Source organism: Trachemys scripta, chromosome 1, assembly GCF_013100865.1.
Source record: "Trachemys scripta elegans isolate TJP31775 chromosome 1, CAS_Tse_1.0, whole genome shotgun sequence".
Taxonomy (NCBI): domain Eukaryota; kingdom Metazoa; phylum Chordata; order Testudines; family Emydidae; genus Trachemys; species Trachemys scripta.
This window is the reverse complement of record NC_048298.1, coordinates 2,858,941-2,875,739: the sequence shown is the minus strand read 5'-3', so window position 1 is coordinate 2,875,739 and position 16,799 is coordinate 2,858,941. Positions and strand designations below refer to the sequence as shown.

The 16,799-nt window shown below is 44.4% G+C and overlaps 1 protein-coding gene across 1 annotated transcript in view; it reads left to right on the top strand.

The window, feature by feature from the left end:
* The window catches only part of LOC117873474 (SH3 and multiple ankyrin repeat domains protein 3-like), a 243,938-nt gene that overhangs the window by 60,127 nt on the left and 167,012 nt on the right, over positions 1 to 16,799 (top strand). Inside the window, exons 2-3 of the mRNA XM_034762904.1 lie at positions 1,994 to 2,197; positions 13,736 to 13,807. Coding sequence (XP_034618795.1) covers positions 1,994 to 2,197; positions 13,736 to 13,807 — 276 coding nt within the window. The remainder of the gene's footprint in view (positions 1 to 1,993; positions 2,198 to 13,735; positions 13,808 to 16,799) is intronic.

Genomic DNA, 16,799 nt, shown 5'->3' with positions numbered 1-16,799 from the left:
CCAGGAAACTACAGACCAGTTAGTTTAACTTCTGTGCCAGGGAAGATAATGGAGCAAGTAATTAAGGAAATCATCTGCAAACACTTGGAAGGTGGTAAGGTGATAGGGAACAGCCAGCATGGATTTGTAAAGAACAAATCATGTCAAACCAATCTGATAGCTTTCTTTGATAGGATAAGGAGCCTTGTGGATAAAGGTGAAGCTGTGGATGTGGTATACCTAGACTTTAGTAAGGCATTTGATACAGTTTTGCATGATATTCTTATCGATAAATACAATTTAGATGGGGCTACTCTAAGGTGGGTGCATAACTGGCTGGATAACCGTACTCAGAGAGTTGTTATTAATGGTTCCCAATCTTGCTGGAAAGGCATAACGAGTGGGGTACCGCAGGGGTCTGTTTTGGGGCCGGCTCTGTTCAATATCTTCATCAACGACTTAGATATTGGCATAGAAAGTACGCTTATTAAGTTTGGGGATAATACCAAACTGGGATGGATTGCAACTGCTTTGGAGGATAGGGTCATAATTCAAAATGATCTGGACAAATTGGAGAAATGGTCTGAGTTAAACAGGATGAAGTTTAATAAAGACAAATGCAAAGTGCTCCACTTAGGAAGGAAAAAATCAGTTTCACACATACAGAATGGGAAGAGACTGTCTAGGAAGGAGTACGGCAGAAAGGGATCTAGGGATTATAGTGGACCACAAGCTAAATATGAGTCAACAGTGTGATGCTGTTGCAAAAAAAGCAAACATGATTCTGGGATGTATTAACAGGGTGTTGTGAGCAAGACATGAGAAGTCATTCTTCCGCTCTACTCTGCTCTGGTTAGGCCTCAGCTGGAGTATTGTGTCCAGTTCTGGGCACCGCATTTTAAAAAAGATGTGGAGAAATTGGAAAGGGTCCAGAGAAGAGCAACAAGAATGATTAAAGGTCTTGAGAACATGACCTATGAAGGAAGGCTGAAAGAATTGGGTTTGTTTAGTTTGGAAAAGAGAAGACTGAGAGGTGACATGATAGCAGTTTTCAGGTATTTAAAAGGGTGTCATAAGGAGAAGGGAGAAAACTTGTTCACCTTAGCCTCTAAGGATAGAACCAGAAGCAATGGGTTTAAACTGCAGCAAGGGAGGTCTAGGTTGGACATTAGGAAAAAGTTCCTAACTGTCAGGGTGGTTAAACACTGGAATAAATTGCCTAAGGAGGTTGTGGAATCTCCATCTCTGGAGATATTTAAGAGTAGGTTAGATAAATGTCTATCAGGGATGGTCTAGACAGTGTTTGGTCCTGCCATGCGGGCAGGGGACTGGACTTGACGACCTCTCGAGGTCCCTTCCAGTCCTAGAATCTATGAATCTATGAATAAGAACTGCCTCTCTCCTTGTGGGTTACAGGACCAGCTGCTCCAAGAAGCAGTCATAAATGGTGTCTAGAAATGTTATGTAGAGCTCTGCCTCCTTTTTCAAGGCCTCTCTTCCCAATGGTTAAAGACCTTTCTGGGTTCCTTCATTGCCCCTAATTGAGCAGTCTACAGCCTTGCAAAATCATTTGTCTCTGTTTATATTTGTGAGATCTTTCTACTTCTGGATATCCAGTAGAGCCTCTTCACCCTTCCACGGGGATATTTAAGCTGAATAATGGAGAAAACTTCCTGACAGTGAATTGTATGGTATTAGACCATGGAATACTCTCCTGGACATCCCTTTACTTGAAACATTTATTTGCAGACAGGATAAAACCCTGTAGATTAGATTGTAGAGAATGATTCTGCGCTGGCATCACAAGAGGTAGAGAAGATAGGACCTAATGGATCTTATCCTCCCTAATTTCTGCAGATTATCTATTTCCACTTACTCACTGCCATGGAAAAGGTTATAGATTTCCTGTTCTAAGCTTGTTCCATGGCCTCACCACTGTTGTTCTTGGATGTGGTTATAGAATTACAGAAATGCTAGGTTGCCATCCGCTAATCACTCTCTCTTTTCTCCATAGAAATGTATGCGGCTAAATCCTGATGTTCCTGTCTGGGTCTCCAAACAGCGCATTCTCTGTACCTTGAACCACAGTCTGAAGGATGTTCTGAACTATGGGCTCTTCCAGCCAGCCTTCAATGGCAGGGCTGGAAAGTTCCTGGACGAGGAGCGACTGCTGAGGGAATACCCTCTGAATCCAGACACTCCTGTCCCCTACCTGGAGGTATCTATCTGCCTTTTTATCTGACTTATATGGTCTCCATTATGGTAATGTCTGAGTGCCTCAGAAGTACTAAAAAAGAGTAAGAAAAATCTCTTTTTTTGTTGCCAGTGAGAGTGAAAACATGAATGTACCATAATAATTTGGGGGTGTGTGTGTGAGCGTGTTTGCTTGTGTGAAGAAGTTACGGAGGGCAGCTGGGTCACAGAAACGAGCTTGACATTTAGTTCTCAATGTGCTGAGCCTCCTGGTCATTGTCTGTCTTTGCTGGCAATGGGCTCCACAGGGTTGGTCCTGCTCATGTAAAAGTTCTGTCCCTTTTGATCAACCGCTTCAAGTGGAGCGTAGCTGTTGTTGAAAGCCAAAGTCACAGTGGGAGAAGGAGTTTGTCAGGTAGCTAGGGACTGTCTCACGGAGAACTGGGAATATCAGAACAGAGACCTTGAATTCGATGTTGTATTCAATATGCGTCCGTTGCAGAGACATCTTTGTAACACTCTCTCCTTTCCTGCACCTCAGTTTAACTCTTCGTTGAAACACAGATCAGAGTTCTATCACTTCAGGACTTTTCAAAAAGCATTACATAGTTAACCCTTACAGACTGTTACATATGTAACCCTGAACATAGGTTTTAATAACTGTTCCCTGTCAGCTGCAGCGAGAAAAGGCAATGCAACTTCTTAGTAAACACTTCATACACAGAAAAACATTTTAATCCGTATTTGGAATGCTTAATAGCTTTTATCTAAACGCTATTATTTAGTAAATCCACCAGTCTTCCTTAGACAGACTTTCACCACTTAGCTGTTAAATATATTTCAATATAAGGTTTTAAAATAATTTACATACGTTAGCACACATGCATAATCACATCCCCTCTGATCTTCTTTCAGAGATAATTTCTCAGTTTCTGTCATATGGCCATAATATGCAGTGTGTGGCACCTGGATTCTTCAGACCTTGCGCAGAATAGCAGCTTCTGAGTTATTCTCCAAACACTTCAGAGCCTTGTCAATAAACAGAAGTCTGGGATTCTAACAGGGAGCAGCAGTCCAGCCCTTGGGTTAATAGCTGACTTGGTCTACTCAGTTTCTGGTGAGATCAGAAATCTGTAGGCTGTACCCAAAGTTATACAGGTATTGGGATCAGCATATAAAATATCCCTTTCCTGGCTTTCCCCATAAACTAAGCTGAAACAGATAAAGATTTACAACCCCTCATGTTGCTGAGTCTGCCCCTGTTCTTTCTTTATCTGAGACAAAATCCTAATTTCTTCTTCCAATGTCTGTCTGTGGATCCCACTCATGGTGCGCATGCGCCGCTTGCACAGGATTATGGAATGTATTCACCAGCAATGTCCACGAGGGGTCGTGCATGCACCCTGCACACCCTCGTCCTTCCCTCCCAATGGCAGAAAGGCAAAAAGGTTCCAACCACCACTCTGAGCACCCCTTGGCAGAGACTCAGAACAACCTCAGTCTCCCATAAGAGTTAGTTTACTGTAGTTTCTGTAGTTATTAGTTTGTTTCATAGTGTTTCATTTTGAGCCGGCTGGCAAAAAAAAAAAAGTATTTTCTGTAGATATAATTTAGTAGTTAGGATACCTGGTGCCTGAATCATAGAATCATAGAATCATAGAATATCAGAGTTGGAAGGGACCTCAAGAGGTCATCTAGTCCAACCCCCTGCTCAAAGCAGGACCAATTCCCAGCTAAATCATCCCAGCCAAGGCTTTGTCAAGCCGGGCCTTAAAAACCTCCAAGGAAGGAGACTCCACCACCTCCCTAGGTAACGCATTCCAGTGTTTCACCACCCTCCTAGTGAAATAGTTTTTCCTGATATCCAACCTGGACCTCCCCCACTGCAACTTGAGACCATTGCTCCTTGTTCTGTCATCTGCCACCACTGAGAACAGCCGAGGTCCATCCTCTTTGGAACCCCCCTTCAGGTAGTTGAAGGCTGCTATCAAATCCCCCCCCCAGATGAGGCCTCACCAATATCGAATGAACCCATATCTCCACATTTCAAGGCTTGTCCTTCATGTTGGAGGGGTAATTCCCCTTACTGACTGACATATTGTTTAGGAGAGAGTCATATTCCCTCTAAGTGTGCAATTTCTAACAGATTAAAAAAATACACGCAAAAGGCCAGGGAATCTTGGCTAAAACTTTACTGCCTGGAATAATCTGTGGGCATGATCAGACTCAGAAGTGGTTCAGAAGTTCGAGATTAGATACTTCCCTAAAAACTCATGCAGTTAGTGTTCAGCCACTATTACCACTCCTAGATTGAAGGGGTCAAAGAGAGCTCCCTCCTCCTCCAAGAGCTTGTAAATGGCACCACAGACACTGTTGCCACATTCCATGATCTGTGCTAGCCGCAGGAGAAAGGAGATTACCTCTAATTTTGCCTCTTGTTTGGCCACTGTTTTCCTTCTCTGGTACCAAGCGAAAGGAAACCACAGAGCCATAGGTCTATGGACATGGCTAAGTCGGCACAATGCAGCTGGCCCTGCAAAAGTAATTGGACTCGGCACGGGAACAACACTGAACTAAGAAGGCAGCCACTGATTTGTTGGCGGTACCTATGACTTTGGCCCCTCCAACTAAATCTGCAGCACTGAGAGCTCTTTTGACACAACTCTTTGAATGCCAGCATGCTCACTGTGAGCTCGTTTGCTGTAGATTCATTTAGCATGGGCTCAGTCAGTGCTGACACGCTCAACAGCCTGGATAGAAAGCTGGCTAGATCATCGGGCTCAACGGGTAGTGATCAATGGCTCCATGTCTAGTTGGCAGCCGGTTTCAAGCGGAGTGCCCCAAGGGTCGGTCCTGGGGCCGGTTTTGTTTAATATCTTTATTAATGATCTGGAGGATGGTGTGGACTGCACTCTCAGCAAGTTTGCAGATGACACTAAACTAGGAGGCGTGGTAGATACACTAGAGGGTAGGTATCAGATACAGAGGGACCTAGACAAATTAGAGGATTGGGCCAAAAAAAAACCTGATGAGGTTCAACAAGGACAAGTGCAGAGTCCTGCACTTAGGACGGAAGAATCCCATGCACTGCTACAGACTGGGGACCGAATGGCTAGGTAGCAGTTCTGCAGAAAAGCACCTAGGGGTCACAGTGAACGAGAAACTGGATATGAGTCAACAGTGTGCTCTTGTTGCCAAGAAGGCTAATGGCATTTTGGGCTGTATAAGTAGGGGCATTGCCAGTAGATCGAGGAATGTGATCGTTCCCCTTTATGCGACATTGGTGAGGCCTCATCTGGAGTACTGTGTCCAGTTTTGGGCCCCACACTACAAGAAGGATGTGGAAAAATTGGAAAGAGTCCAGCGGAGGGCAACAAAAATGATTAGGGGTCTGGAGCACATGACTTATGAGGAGAGGCTGAGGGAACTTGGATTGTTTAGTCTCCAGAAGAGAAGAATGAGGGGGGGATTTGATAGCAGCCTTCAACTACTTGAAGGGGGGTTCCAAAGAGGATGGATCTCGGCTGTTCTCAGAGGTGGCAGATGACAGAACAAGGAGCAATGGTCTCAAGTTGCAGTGGGGGAGGTCCAGTTTGGATATTAGGAAACACTATTTCACTAGGAGGGTGGTGAAGCACTGGAATGCGTTACCTAGGGAGGTGGTAGAGTCTCCTTCCTTAGAGGTTTTTAAGGCCCGGCTTGACAAAGCCCTGGCTGGGATGATTTAGTTGGGGATTGGTCCTGCTTTGAGCAGGGGATTGGACTAGATACCTCCTGAGGTCCCTTCCAACCCTGATATTTTATGATTTTATGATTCTAACAGTCACTGGCTCATTCAACACTGTCGCAGATTTCTGTGGTGTTGAGACCTCCTGTACCTGCAAGACCTATTGAAATATCATTACTACCCAGGCAGTGTCACGAGTTACTCTGGAACTGAAGTCTCCTCTGGTAGACGTCACCTTTTAATTACTGTCTCTGTACCAGGGCCACAGGTACCAGTTTTTTTTTTTTTTTTTTTTTTGTTCTCTCAGTTTACAGGAAGGTCCATGAGTTCACCTCAGGTGTCGGGATCCCCCAAGTATATCTCCTCTGGAAGTTTTCTTGTCCTCCTCTCTGTCTCCTATTTGCAGTAGAAACCCTTCCCCCAGCCTGGCTCAATTCTCTGTGGGCCAGTCCAGGGATATAGAACAGCATAGGAAGTATTCTTACTATTTTTCATACAGCGGTCATGTTCCTCAGCCTCCCCATGCTCCTTGGATGCCTCCTTCTCAGCCTGATGTGTCATGTCTGTATGGATTCCAGACCTGGCTATTTGGCCATATTAGTTTCATTTTCAGGGACAATTTCCATTACCTACTCCAAGGTCCAGAGACGAATCTCCTAAACCTGAGTTGCCAAAGTCTCTCACTCACCTGCAGGGGAAATCATTCAGGAAGAGCAGCAGCAGATGAATGAAGAAGATGATATAGAGCCATCAGGAAGACCCATCCGCACCTCCTCTTTTTTCATCATTTTCATCAGATGAGGCTATGACTCCTTCTGTCCCTGCTACCATAGATGACTTTAATGCATTTCAGGAGTTGCTTAAGAGAATGGCTGGAACCTTCTAGGTTCCTCTGGAGATGGCGCAAGAAAAGGCATATAAACTATTTCCTATTGTGCAGCCTACATACCAGAGTATGGCAGTATTGCCAACCCAGGAGGGAATTTTAGATCTGTGGGCTATTCCAGCTTCAATCTCTGCCACATCAAAGCATGTGAATTTGAGACATGAAGTTCCATCAAAGGGTTTTGAATTTTTGTTGTTTTTACTTGCTGTCATCCTTAGTAGTAACTGCAGCCAAGCAGTCAGTGAAATATAGGCTGGAGTATAAAACCCCCCAAAATTGGGTCTTTGGGGGAGAAAAATCTACTCCTTTGCTAGCCTGCAGGTCAGGATAGACCATGATTAAACCATGTTGGCCAGATAGGATGTATCTGCAGTGGGATTACACCAGAGAACCATAAAGAGGTGTTCAGCTCCATTTGTACAGAGGATCAGTTAGTTACCAGGACTTTCTCACAAGCTGTTTTGATGCTGTAGACATGGGAGGGAGGTCAATGGTAACAATTGAGTGAGATCAATGGAGTGACAATGAGAAGAGCTTCATGGTTCTTCAAGTGGTTGCAGATGTGCACTCCACTCAGGTGTGCGTTCGCCCAGCATGGCAAATCTGGAGAGCTTTGCTTAGCAGTACCCATTGGGGTGGCGACATGCCCTCTGGCCCTTGTAGCCTTTCCCATGGCACTGCCCCGATCCCTGTCACTTCCCTTTCATCACCTGTGATCTGAGTCGGAGCTTTTCTTGGGGTTCTACTGCATGATTACTGATGACAACAGTGAGATTGCCTATGAGCTTTTGTAAATAATTAATGAGTAGTATCACTGTACTTATTTAGTTAGTTCAATAGTTAGTTACTGTTTACTGTATTACTGGGTGCTATGCCCTCACCAGGTTTTAAGCACTCTCCTTTATGTGGGATGGGTCTTCTGAGAACTGGAATTCCCCAAGTGGACATGTTCGCCTCCAACAGGAACAAGAAATGTCACATTTTCTGTTCCTGAGGGGGAAAAAAGCCTGGCATCCATAGCAAATGCTTTCATGATTCCCTGCTCAAATCACCAAATCTACGTTTTTCCATCGTGCGTTTTTGTTCTCAGTGTGTTGTAGAAAATGAGACAGGACAATGCTCGGCTCATCCCAGTAGCTCCAGCCTGGCCTCACCAAGTCTGGTACTCAGACATATTGCTTCTCTCCAACCAGTGATTCATAACTCTACCTAGCCAGGCAGACATAATCTCCCAGAGTTCGGCCTAATTCTTCATCCAGGCCCTGCTTGGATGGTTTGGATGCTATGTGGATGTCATCAGTAGGGAGTAGCTGATCATTGGAAATTCAAGATCTCTTGTTACAAAGTAGAAAACCCTTCGCTAGGAGAACCTACATGGCCAAATGGAAATATTTTTCCATCTGGTCAACCTCACGTGGCTATGCTCCGTTACAAGCTTCTACACTTATGATTCTAGACTATTTACTGTCTTGGAAGCAATCGGGATTGTCCATTAATTCAATCAAGGTTCACTTAGCAGCAATTTCGGCCTTCTATCCACCATTACAGGGAGCCTTAGTATTTTTGCATCAGATGGTTCATGAGGTATAAACGGTCCTATAAGGAATCTATAAGGAAAATTGCTGCACCATGGAATTTGAATATGGTGCTCTCATCCCTTACAGATCTTGAACCAATGTCGTCTTGCTTATTGCCTCATTTGTCAGTGAAAACAGCAATCATTTCAGCACATAGAATGAGAGATTCAGGCTCTGATGGCAACCCTCCATATACAATATTTCATGCAGATAGGGTAACAATGCGACCTCGCCCTAAATTTATTCTGAGTGATGTCGGATTTCTGTATTAGTCATTAAATCCATTTGCCAATGTTTTTTCCAAGGCCTCATTTATCTGTGGGAGAGATGAAGCTATACACCTTGGATTTTAAAAGGGCACTTCGGTATTATCTTCACAGGACAAGACATATGTGTAAATCACCTAGGCTGTTTATATAATTTGTTATTAGATCCAAAGTGAAGGCTGTTTCAGCACAAAGACTCTAAATGGTTTTCTGACTGTATTAGAACAGTCTGTGCCATTGATAAACTGAGCCCTCTACATCATAGTAGAACTCGTTCTACCAGAGACCAGGTCACTTCAGCAGCCTGCCATGGTCTTCCGCTTACACATTCACTCAAAATTATTCTCTGGTGGTGGCTTCTAGCTCAGATGCCCCATTTGGTAGGGTGGCGCCACCAAGTGTTCAGATGAACTCCGACCTTCCATCCTGTGTAGCAGTCAGCTGCTGGCTAATTGCCATGAGCAGGATCCATGCATACAACTATGCGAAGAAAACATGGTTACTTACTGTACAGTAACTCTAATTCTTTAAGATGCTCTGCACATGCGGATCCCATGAGCCACCCTCTTTTCCCGCAGCTTGGAATTTAACATATGAATTCTGGATGCTGAAGGAACTGAGTGCTGGTTGGGGTCACTCCATTATTTGTGTCTTCGGGAGGGGAAGAGCAAGGGTGTGCAGGGTGCATTTGCCACCCCAATGGGTGCTGCTGGTGAGAACATTCCAAACTCCTGTGCATAGGGCATGTGCACCATGACTAGGATGGACAGAACATCTTGAAGAAACACAGTTACTGTCAGGTAAGCTAACTTCTGTAAAAGATGGTTACCAATAGCTAAATGTAAACTCCATAAGTTGTATACCCTCCAGGGCTAACAGAAGTTCCCCTCCTGGCTCTCCCTGTAGGACCATAAAACACACTGCAGTGGACCATAAATTATCCTGAGAACTTCCCTTGATTTTTTTCTTCCTCTGAAGCAGCTGATGCTGGCTGCTGTCACAGGTGGGATACTGAATTAGATGAGCCATGAGTCTGATCCAGTCTGGCAATTCCTATATCCTATACCTGTACTAGCCAGGGATTGAACCTAGATCAGTTCCAACCATTACTTTAGCAGGGGTCTCTGTTTTCTGGGGCTAGAGTACAGGCCTTCTTGTTTACTATCTAAAGGGCTCTGTCCATTAGGGATCAAACTGAGCCTTACTTCTCAAAGGAGTTAATGTTGAACAATATTTATTAGGGATAAATATTTTAAAATCAGCAGGCCTGGCTAACTTGTATTCAAGAGACCTAAAAAAGTTGACTGAAGAGCTCTCTGGCTCGCTGATGTTCATTTTTAATAAATCTTGGATTCTGGGGAAATTCCAGAAGACTGGAAGAGTGCTAATGTTGTGCCAATATTCAAAAAGGGCAAGTGGGATGACCCAAGTAACTATAGGATGGTTAGCGTGACATTAATCCTGGGCAAAATAACGGGAAATCTGATAGGGGAGTCAATTGATAAAGGGAGTATAGTTAATGCCAGTCAACATGGTTTTATGGAAAATAAATCTTGTCAAGCAAATGTGATTTCATTCTTTGAGATTAGAAGTCTGGTTGATAAAGGTAACTGTGTAGATGTAATATACTTAGACTTACGTAAAGTGTTTGACTTAGTACCGCATGACATTCTGATTAAAAATTAGCCCAATACAGTATAAATAGAGCACACATTACATGGATTCAGATCTGGCTAAGCAGTATCTCAAAATGTAGTTTTCAGTGGAGAATATCATCGCATAGGGGTGCAATGTTCTGCGAGGATCAGTAGTAGACCTGCTGCTATTCAGTGTTTTCATCAGGGATCTGGAGGTAATTATAAAATCACTGCTGATACAATTTGCAGATGACCCAAAGAGGGCAGAGTAGCAAATAATGACAAGGTAGTCAAACAAAGTGATTAGGATTGTTTGGTAAACTGGGCCCATTAAAAAATGTATTTTAGAACAGCCAAATCCTAAATTGCACTTCTAGGAAAAAGGAATTCAGGCCACATCTGCAGAATGGGGGACTGTAACCTGGAAAGTTGTGACACTGAAAAGGATTTAGGGGTCATAGCAGACAAGCAAATGAACAAGAGCTCCCAGTGCAAAACTGTGGCAAAAAGGGCTATTGTGATTCTGGGATGTATGAACAGAGGAATAGTGAGTAGGAGTAGGGAGGGATTTTAGCCATAGATATGGCACAGGTGAGATTGATACTGGGATCATCATGGATAGTTCTCTGAAAACATCTGCTCCATGTGCTGCAGCAGTGAAAAAAGCTAGCAGAATGTTAGGAACCATTAGGAAAGGGACAGATAATAAGACAGAAAATATCATAATACCACTATATAAATCCATGGTAAATCCACACCTTGAATACTGCATGTAGTTCTGGTCCTGCCCTCTTAAAAAAGATATATTGGAATTGAAAAAGATGTGGAGAAGGGAAACAAAAATTATTAGGAGTATGGAACAGCTTCCATGTGAGGAGAGATTAAAAAGACTGGGATTGTTCAGCTTCAAAATGAGACAACTAAGGTGGAATATGATAAAGGTCTATAAGATCATAACTGATGTGGAGAAAGTGAATAGGGAAGTGTTATTTACCCCTTCACATAACATGAGAATTAGGGATCACCCAATGAAATTAATAGATAGAAGATCTAAAATAAACAAAAGGAAGTACTTCTTCACACAATGCACAGTCAACTGGTGGAACTCATTGCCATGGAATGTTGTGAAGAGCAAAAATATAACCGGGTTCAAGAAAGAATTAGATAAGTTCATGGAGGACAGGTCCATCAGTGGCTATTAGCCAATACGGTTCATGGATGCAGCCCCATGCTCCAAGTGTCCCTAAATCTCTGACTTCCAGAAGCTGGGACTGGACGATGGGGTGGATCACTCGATAAATTGCCCTGTTCTGTTCATTCCCTCTGAAGTGTCTGGCACTGGCCACTGTTGGAAGACAGGACACTGGGGTAGGTGGACCTTCGGTCTGACCCAGTATGGCCATTTTTATGTTCTGGTGTTCACCCTTTAAGAAGGTTGTTGAAAAACAAGTGGGTGCAGAAAAGAGCCACAAAAATTATTCAAGGGTTGGAAAAAATGACTTACAGTGAGAGACTCAAAAGAGCTCTGTCTGGTTAGCTTATTAAAATGAAGATTGAGAGGTGACTTGATTACAGTGTCTAAGTACCTTTATGGGGAGAAAATACCAGGTGCTAAAGGACTCTTTAATCTAGTGGAGAAAGACAGAACCAGTGCCTGGAAGCTGAAGCCAGTCAAATTCAAATTGGAAATAAGGCACAGATTTTCAACAATTAACCACTGGTACAAACAATCAAGGGAAGTGCTGGATGTTCCATCTCTTTATGTCTTCAGATCCAAACTGGATGCCTTTCTGGAAAAGATGCTTTAGCCAAACGCAAGTTATTGGGCTCAGTACAATGTTAACTGGAAAAATTCTATGGTCTGTCATGTAGAGGGGGGCAGACTAGATCCTCTGATGGTCCTTTCAAGACCTAAAATCTGTATTAAACAAAGGCTGTTTAACCTGTAAAATGATGTGAGATCTAGAATAATAGAATCATAGAAGTGCAGGGCTGGAAGGGACCTTAAGAAGTCATCTAGTTCTGCACCCTGCACTGAGGCAGGACCAAGTAAACCTAGACCTTCCCTGACAGTTGTCTAATAACTTGTTCGTAAAAACCTCCAATGACGGGGATTCCACAACCTCCCTGGGAAGCCTATTCCAGTACTTAATCACCCTTATAGTTAGAAAGTTTTTCCTAATAGCTAACCTAAATCTTAATTGCTATAGATTAAGCCCATTGCTTCTTGTCTGACCTTCAGTGGACATGGAGAACAGTTGATCACCATCCTCCCATTGCTGTCCTGAGTGGCTACACTGAAGTGCTATAGCAGTGCAGCTGCAATGGTTTAAGTGTAAACGTAGCCTAAACATGCACAGTTTTCATTAAACCTTTCCTCATAGAGCAGATTTGCTAAACCTTTAGTCGTTTGTGTTGCTCTCCTCTGGACTCTCTCCAATTTGTCCACATCTTTCTTAAAGTGCAGCGCCCACAGCTGGACACAGTACTCCAGCTGAGGCCTCACCGTGCTGCAGAGAGCAGGACGATTACCTCCTGTGTCTTAGGTAATGTCTAGTACATGAGCTAGGAGTGTGGTGTCCCCTGCTCAGGTACATATGCTGGAGTAGCTCGATGAGACCGATTGTGAATATAAATAGCAGTGTAGCCATGGCAGCACAGGCAGTGGCAGCAGTGACATGACTGAGCTGTACCTAGTACCTACCCACCAATTTCAGGCAGGTTTGTACTTGGCACAGCTCAGCCATGCTTCCGCTGATGCTGCCTGTGCTACCGCAGCTACACTGTTATGTATACTTGTGCGAGCTCTCACTGAACTACTGCAAGTGTGTGCACAACAACAGGGGAATTACACCCCTAACTTGTCGTGTAGACATAGCTTTACATACAAGACTCCTGTTAATATGCACAAGAATATTAGCCTTTTTTGCAATTGCATTACATCGTTGGCTCCTATTCAGTTTGTGATCTATTTTAACCCCCAGACCCTTTTCAACAGTACTACTGCCTAGGCAGTCCTTCCCCATTTTGTATTTGTGCATTTGATTTTTTCCTTCCTAAGTGAAGTACTTTGCACTTGTCTTTATTGAATTTCATCTTGTTGATTTCAGACCAGTTCTCCAATTTGTCAAGGTCATTTTGAATTCTAATCCTGTCCTCCAAAGTGCTTGCAACCCCACCCAGGTTGGTGTCCTCACAAATTTTATAAGCATATTCTCCACTCCATTATTCAAATCATTAATGAAAATATTGACTAGCACTGGGCCCAGGATTGACCCATGTGGGACCCCACTAGATGTGTTCCCCCACTTTGACAGCAAACCATTCATAACTACTCTTTGAGTACAGTCTTTAAGCCAGTTTTGCCCCCACCGTATAGTAATTGCATCAAGACCACATTCCCCTGTATTGCCCTTGGCTTTTGTTCAGCTTTTGTGTCTAACCACCTTCCCTTCCCTTCTCCTCTCCAGTTTCGGTACAAGAGGCGTGTGTACACCCAGAGTCTGCTGGATGACAAGCAGTTTGCCAAGCTCCACACAAAGGTAAGACTGGCATTTAGCCTCAGGGAGCTCGAAGTCTGTATAGCATAATCTGTATTGACAGCCTATCCAGATAAAGTCATAGTCTGTCGGAGAATATCTCGCTGGCAAAGAGAGTGTCAGAGAAAAAGAGATCTGTGTACATTCCAGACTTCCCCCTTTGCCAGATCTCAAATTCCCCCCTAAAAATGTGTGTTGATTGCCAAGGGCTGGGTTGTGTTACTTAGTGATCTGAGCTGAAGGCCCCCACATGGAACTGTGGCTGGAAGCCCACTGTGGTGACATTGAACTGGTTCCATACTCTCAGCAATCAGTTGTGCAGCTGGATTGAGTTCTGAGGGAGAGGTCAGGGCCAAGCCTCTCTGGGATGGTGAGGCTGGGAGAAACACATGATGGGCCAGCTGAAGAGCTGCTTTATTCGCTGATATTGATGAGTCACTGAATACCAGTACAGCACAATGCCATACATTGACAAGCACCCTTCCTCTCCCCTGACAGACACTGCAGGGCTTCTCTTCCTCACATACAGAAACAGTATTGCACTGCCTTGTTCACAGGCTTTAACCCATGTGTGTATCTGGACTGGAGCGTCGGATTTCTCTGGGGACTAGTCATCTGGCTTGAACTAAGTTCAGAGTGGAGACCACTTTAGTAAAAAGAGCAAAATAATTTTTGTGTCTGTTTCCTGGAAGAGAATGTACTTTCCAAGTCCTCCACTTCCCAAGTACACTGCAGATGGTGTGTGTGTGTGTGTGTGTGTGTGTGTGTGTGTGTGTGAGAGAGAGAGAGAGAGAGAGAGAGAGAGAGAGAGAGAGAGAGAGAGTTAGTTCAGACATTACACTGGGAAGAACTTTTTTTTTTTAGGAACCTAGCTGAAACTCACATATCCTTTTCTCCATAGTTCTTCACAATTCAGACAGAGCAGCTGGGGATCAGGAGATGGTAGCACAGTCATGCCCTTTCAGCTATGGCCAGTCTGTCTGCCATGTGGTAATGGTACAAAAATGGTGCTGGAGAGTGACCCAGCACTGGCCATGTCTTATCTGAATGCAGTGACATGGTGCTCTTCCTATTCCCAGGAAGCTGAGGCATGATTCTGTGACTTGCTTTCCACTATAAGAAACTCAAGGTACGATAGTAGAGAAGACTAGGGCTTCTTCAGGATTTCCCCAGGATCAGGCCCTCACTCCCGGGGCTGGGATACCCCTCTTGTCACCAGCAAGCAGGGACTCTCACCCACCAGAGCTGGGGGATTCAAATATTACTGACAGGCATAGACACCCCTTCTTTCCCCCGAGCCTGATCCTCCCCCCCAGGCCAAGGTATCCTTAATTGTTGTTGATTTGTATAGTGGTAGTCCATAGAGGGCCAATCAGGATCGGGCCCAGTTGTGCTGGATGCTGCACAAGGACTTAGAAAGACAGGATTTCCTGTTTTGAAGAGCTTAGGATTTAATTGGAAGCAAGATGCAATCAGCAAGTATGAGAAACAATGGATGATAAAAGAGGAATGAGGACGAGACTTCCTGTCCCACAGCTCCAAAGGTTAGCTGTGTACATAGCTTGCTTGATGGTTCCAACACATTTGAAAGTATTAAAAAATAAAAATAAACAAATAGTGTGAGCTACTCCTGACTCCCTGCAGTCTGGCCATCAATAAGGGCTGATTTCTTATAAGAGTCACAGGAGAAGAGGGACTTAAGGAGGAGAGAGTAGTGGCTTTATGGAGAAACTCATGATGGGTGTTCTTCCTCACATGCCATCATTTGACTCTGACCTGCTTGGATGGGGACCCCTCGTATCTACCCTCAGGCATAGACTCTGACCTACTCAAACTGGGGCTGCCTTGAGCCATCTCCAGGCACTGCCTCTTCAGCTGCCAGTCACTCTTGCAGTGTGAAATGGAAAGTGTATTATTAGTGCAGTGTGGAGTTTCCTTCAGACACATGCCATTTGTCCCTGTTTCTTCCTCAGTGCTCATGGCAGTGCTGGAGTCTGTTTGTCCTTCAGCTTTAGGCTTCCTCAGTTCAACTCCTGGCGCAATTCCTTAGGGCAGTGCTGGGATGTTGGGATCTTTGATGCTGCTGACTTATGCTGCTGGGCAGAGGGGCAGAAAAGGGTCAATTGGTCTATAAAGCAGCAGCAGCTGAATGAGAGGAACTCTGAGAGATCCTAAGCAGAAAGAGAGAAAACAATCTCCCCAAAAGGCTTGTCCTTCCAGATGGGACCCTCTATCCTGGGAAGAGGGAATTACAGGCCCTTCCGTTAGCCTTAGCAGGATTGCTGCAACATGGGACTAACTGTGTCTGTGGAGTGAAACAAGGGAGAGATTTTGTGCAGTGAGTAGCATGATGTTTGACACAAGAACCTCTGTGCAATGGACACGAGTGTCCCGCACTCTCCTAGTGGCAAGGAGTTCAAGTCACTATTGCATGGCACTAGTGGACTATGCAGCTTGAGGGCCATGTTTTCAGAAAGGCGGGGGCGGAGGACTAGTGTATGGTGGGGGGACATCTGAGGTTGTGTGCAATGTGCTGCCCCCCAAAGATGTGTGGGGAAATATATAGGCACTTTGCTTACAAACCTCTATTAAAAATAATCCCTTTGTGTTGGGTCTTCTTTTGTTCCCCAAACTGTATTGAATCTGTCCCTTAGTATGCAGACAGGGCATTGCAATGAGAAGCTGAGCCTCCAGTCCCACCTGATTTCTGTGGGGAAGATGCTGATTTGTGCATTTAATTTAGTTAGCTTTTTCCCGTGTATGTGTGTTGCATCAACTGATGTGTCGCTCCGAGGTCGTGAGGATCAGGCAGCAAAAGAGAAGCCCATATCCAGCAGCCTACCGGAGAGACTGTTCCCTGTGAGGGACAGAGAAATAGAGTGGCAAAGAGAGAGGGGGAGGCTGTCACACAGCAAGACAAAAATGTGTGTGTGACACGCACGCCTGCTGCTCACTTGAAGAGAACACGGTCCTGAAAGCCAGCGCTGGTGTAACT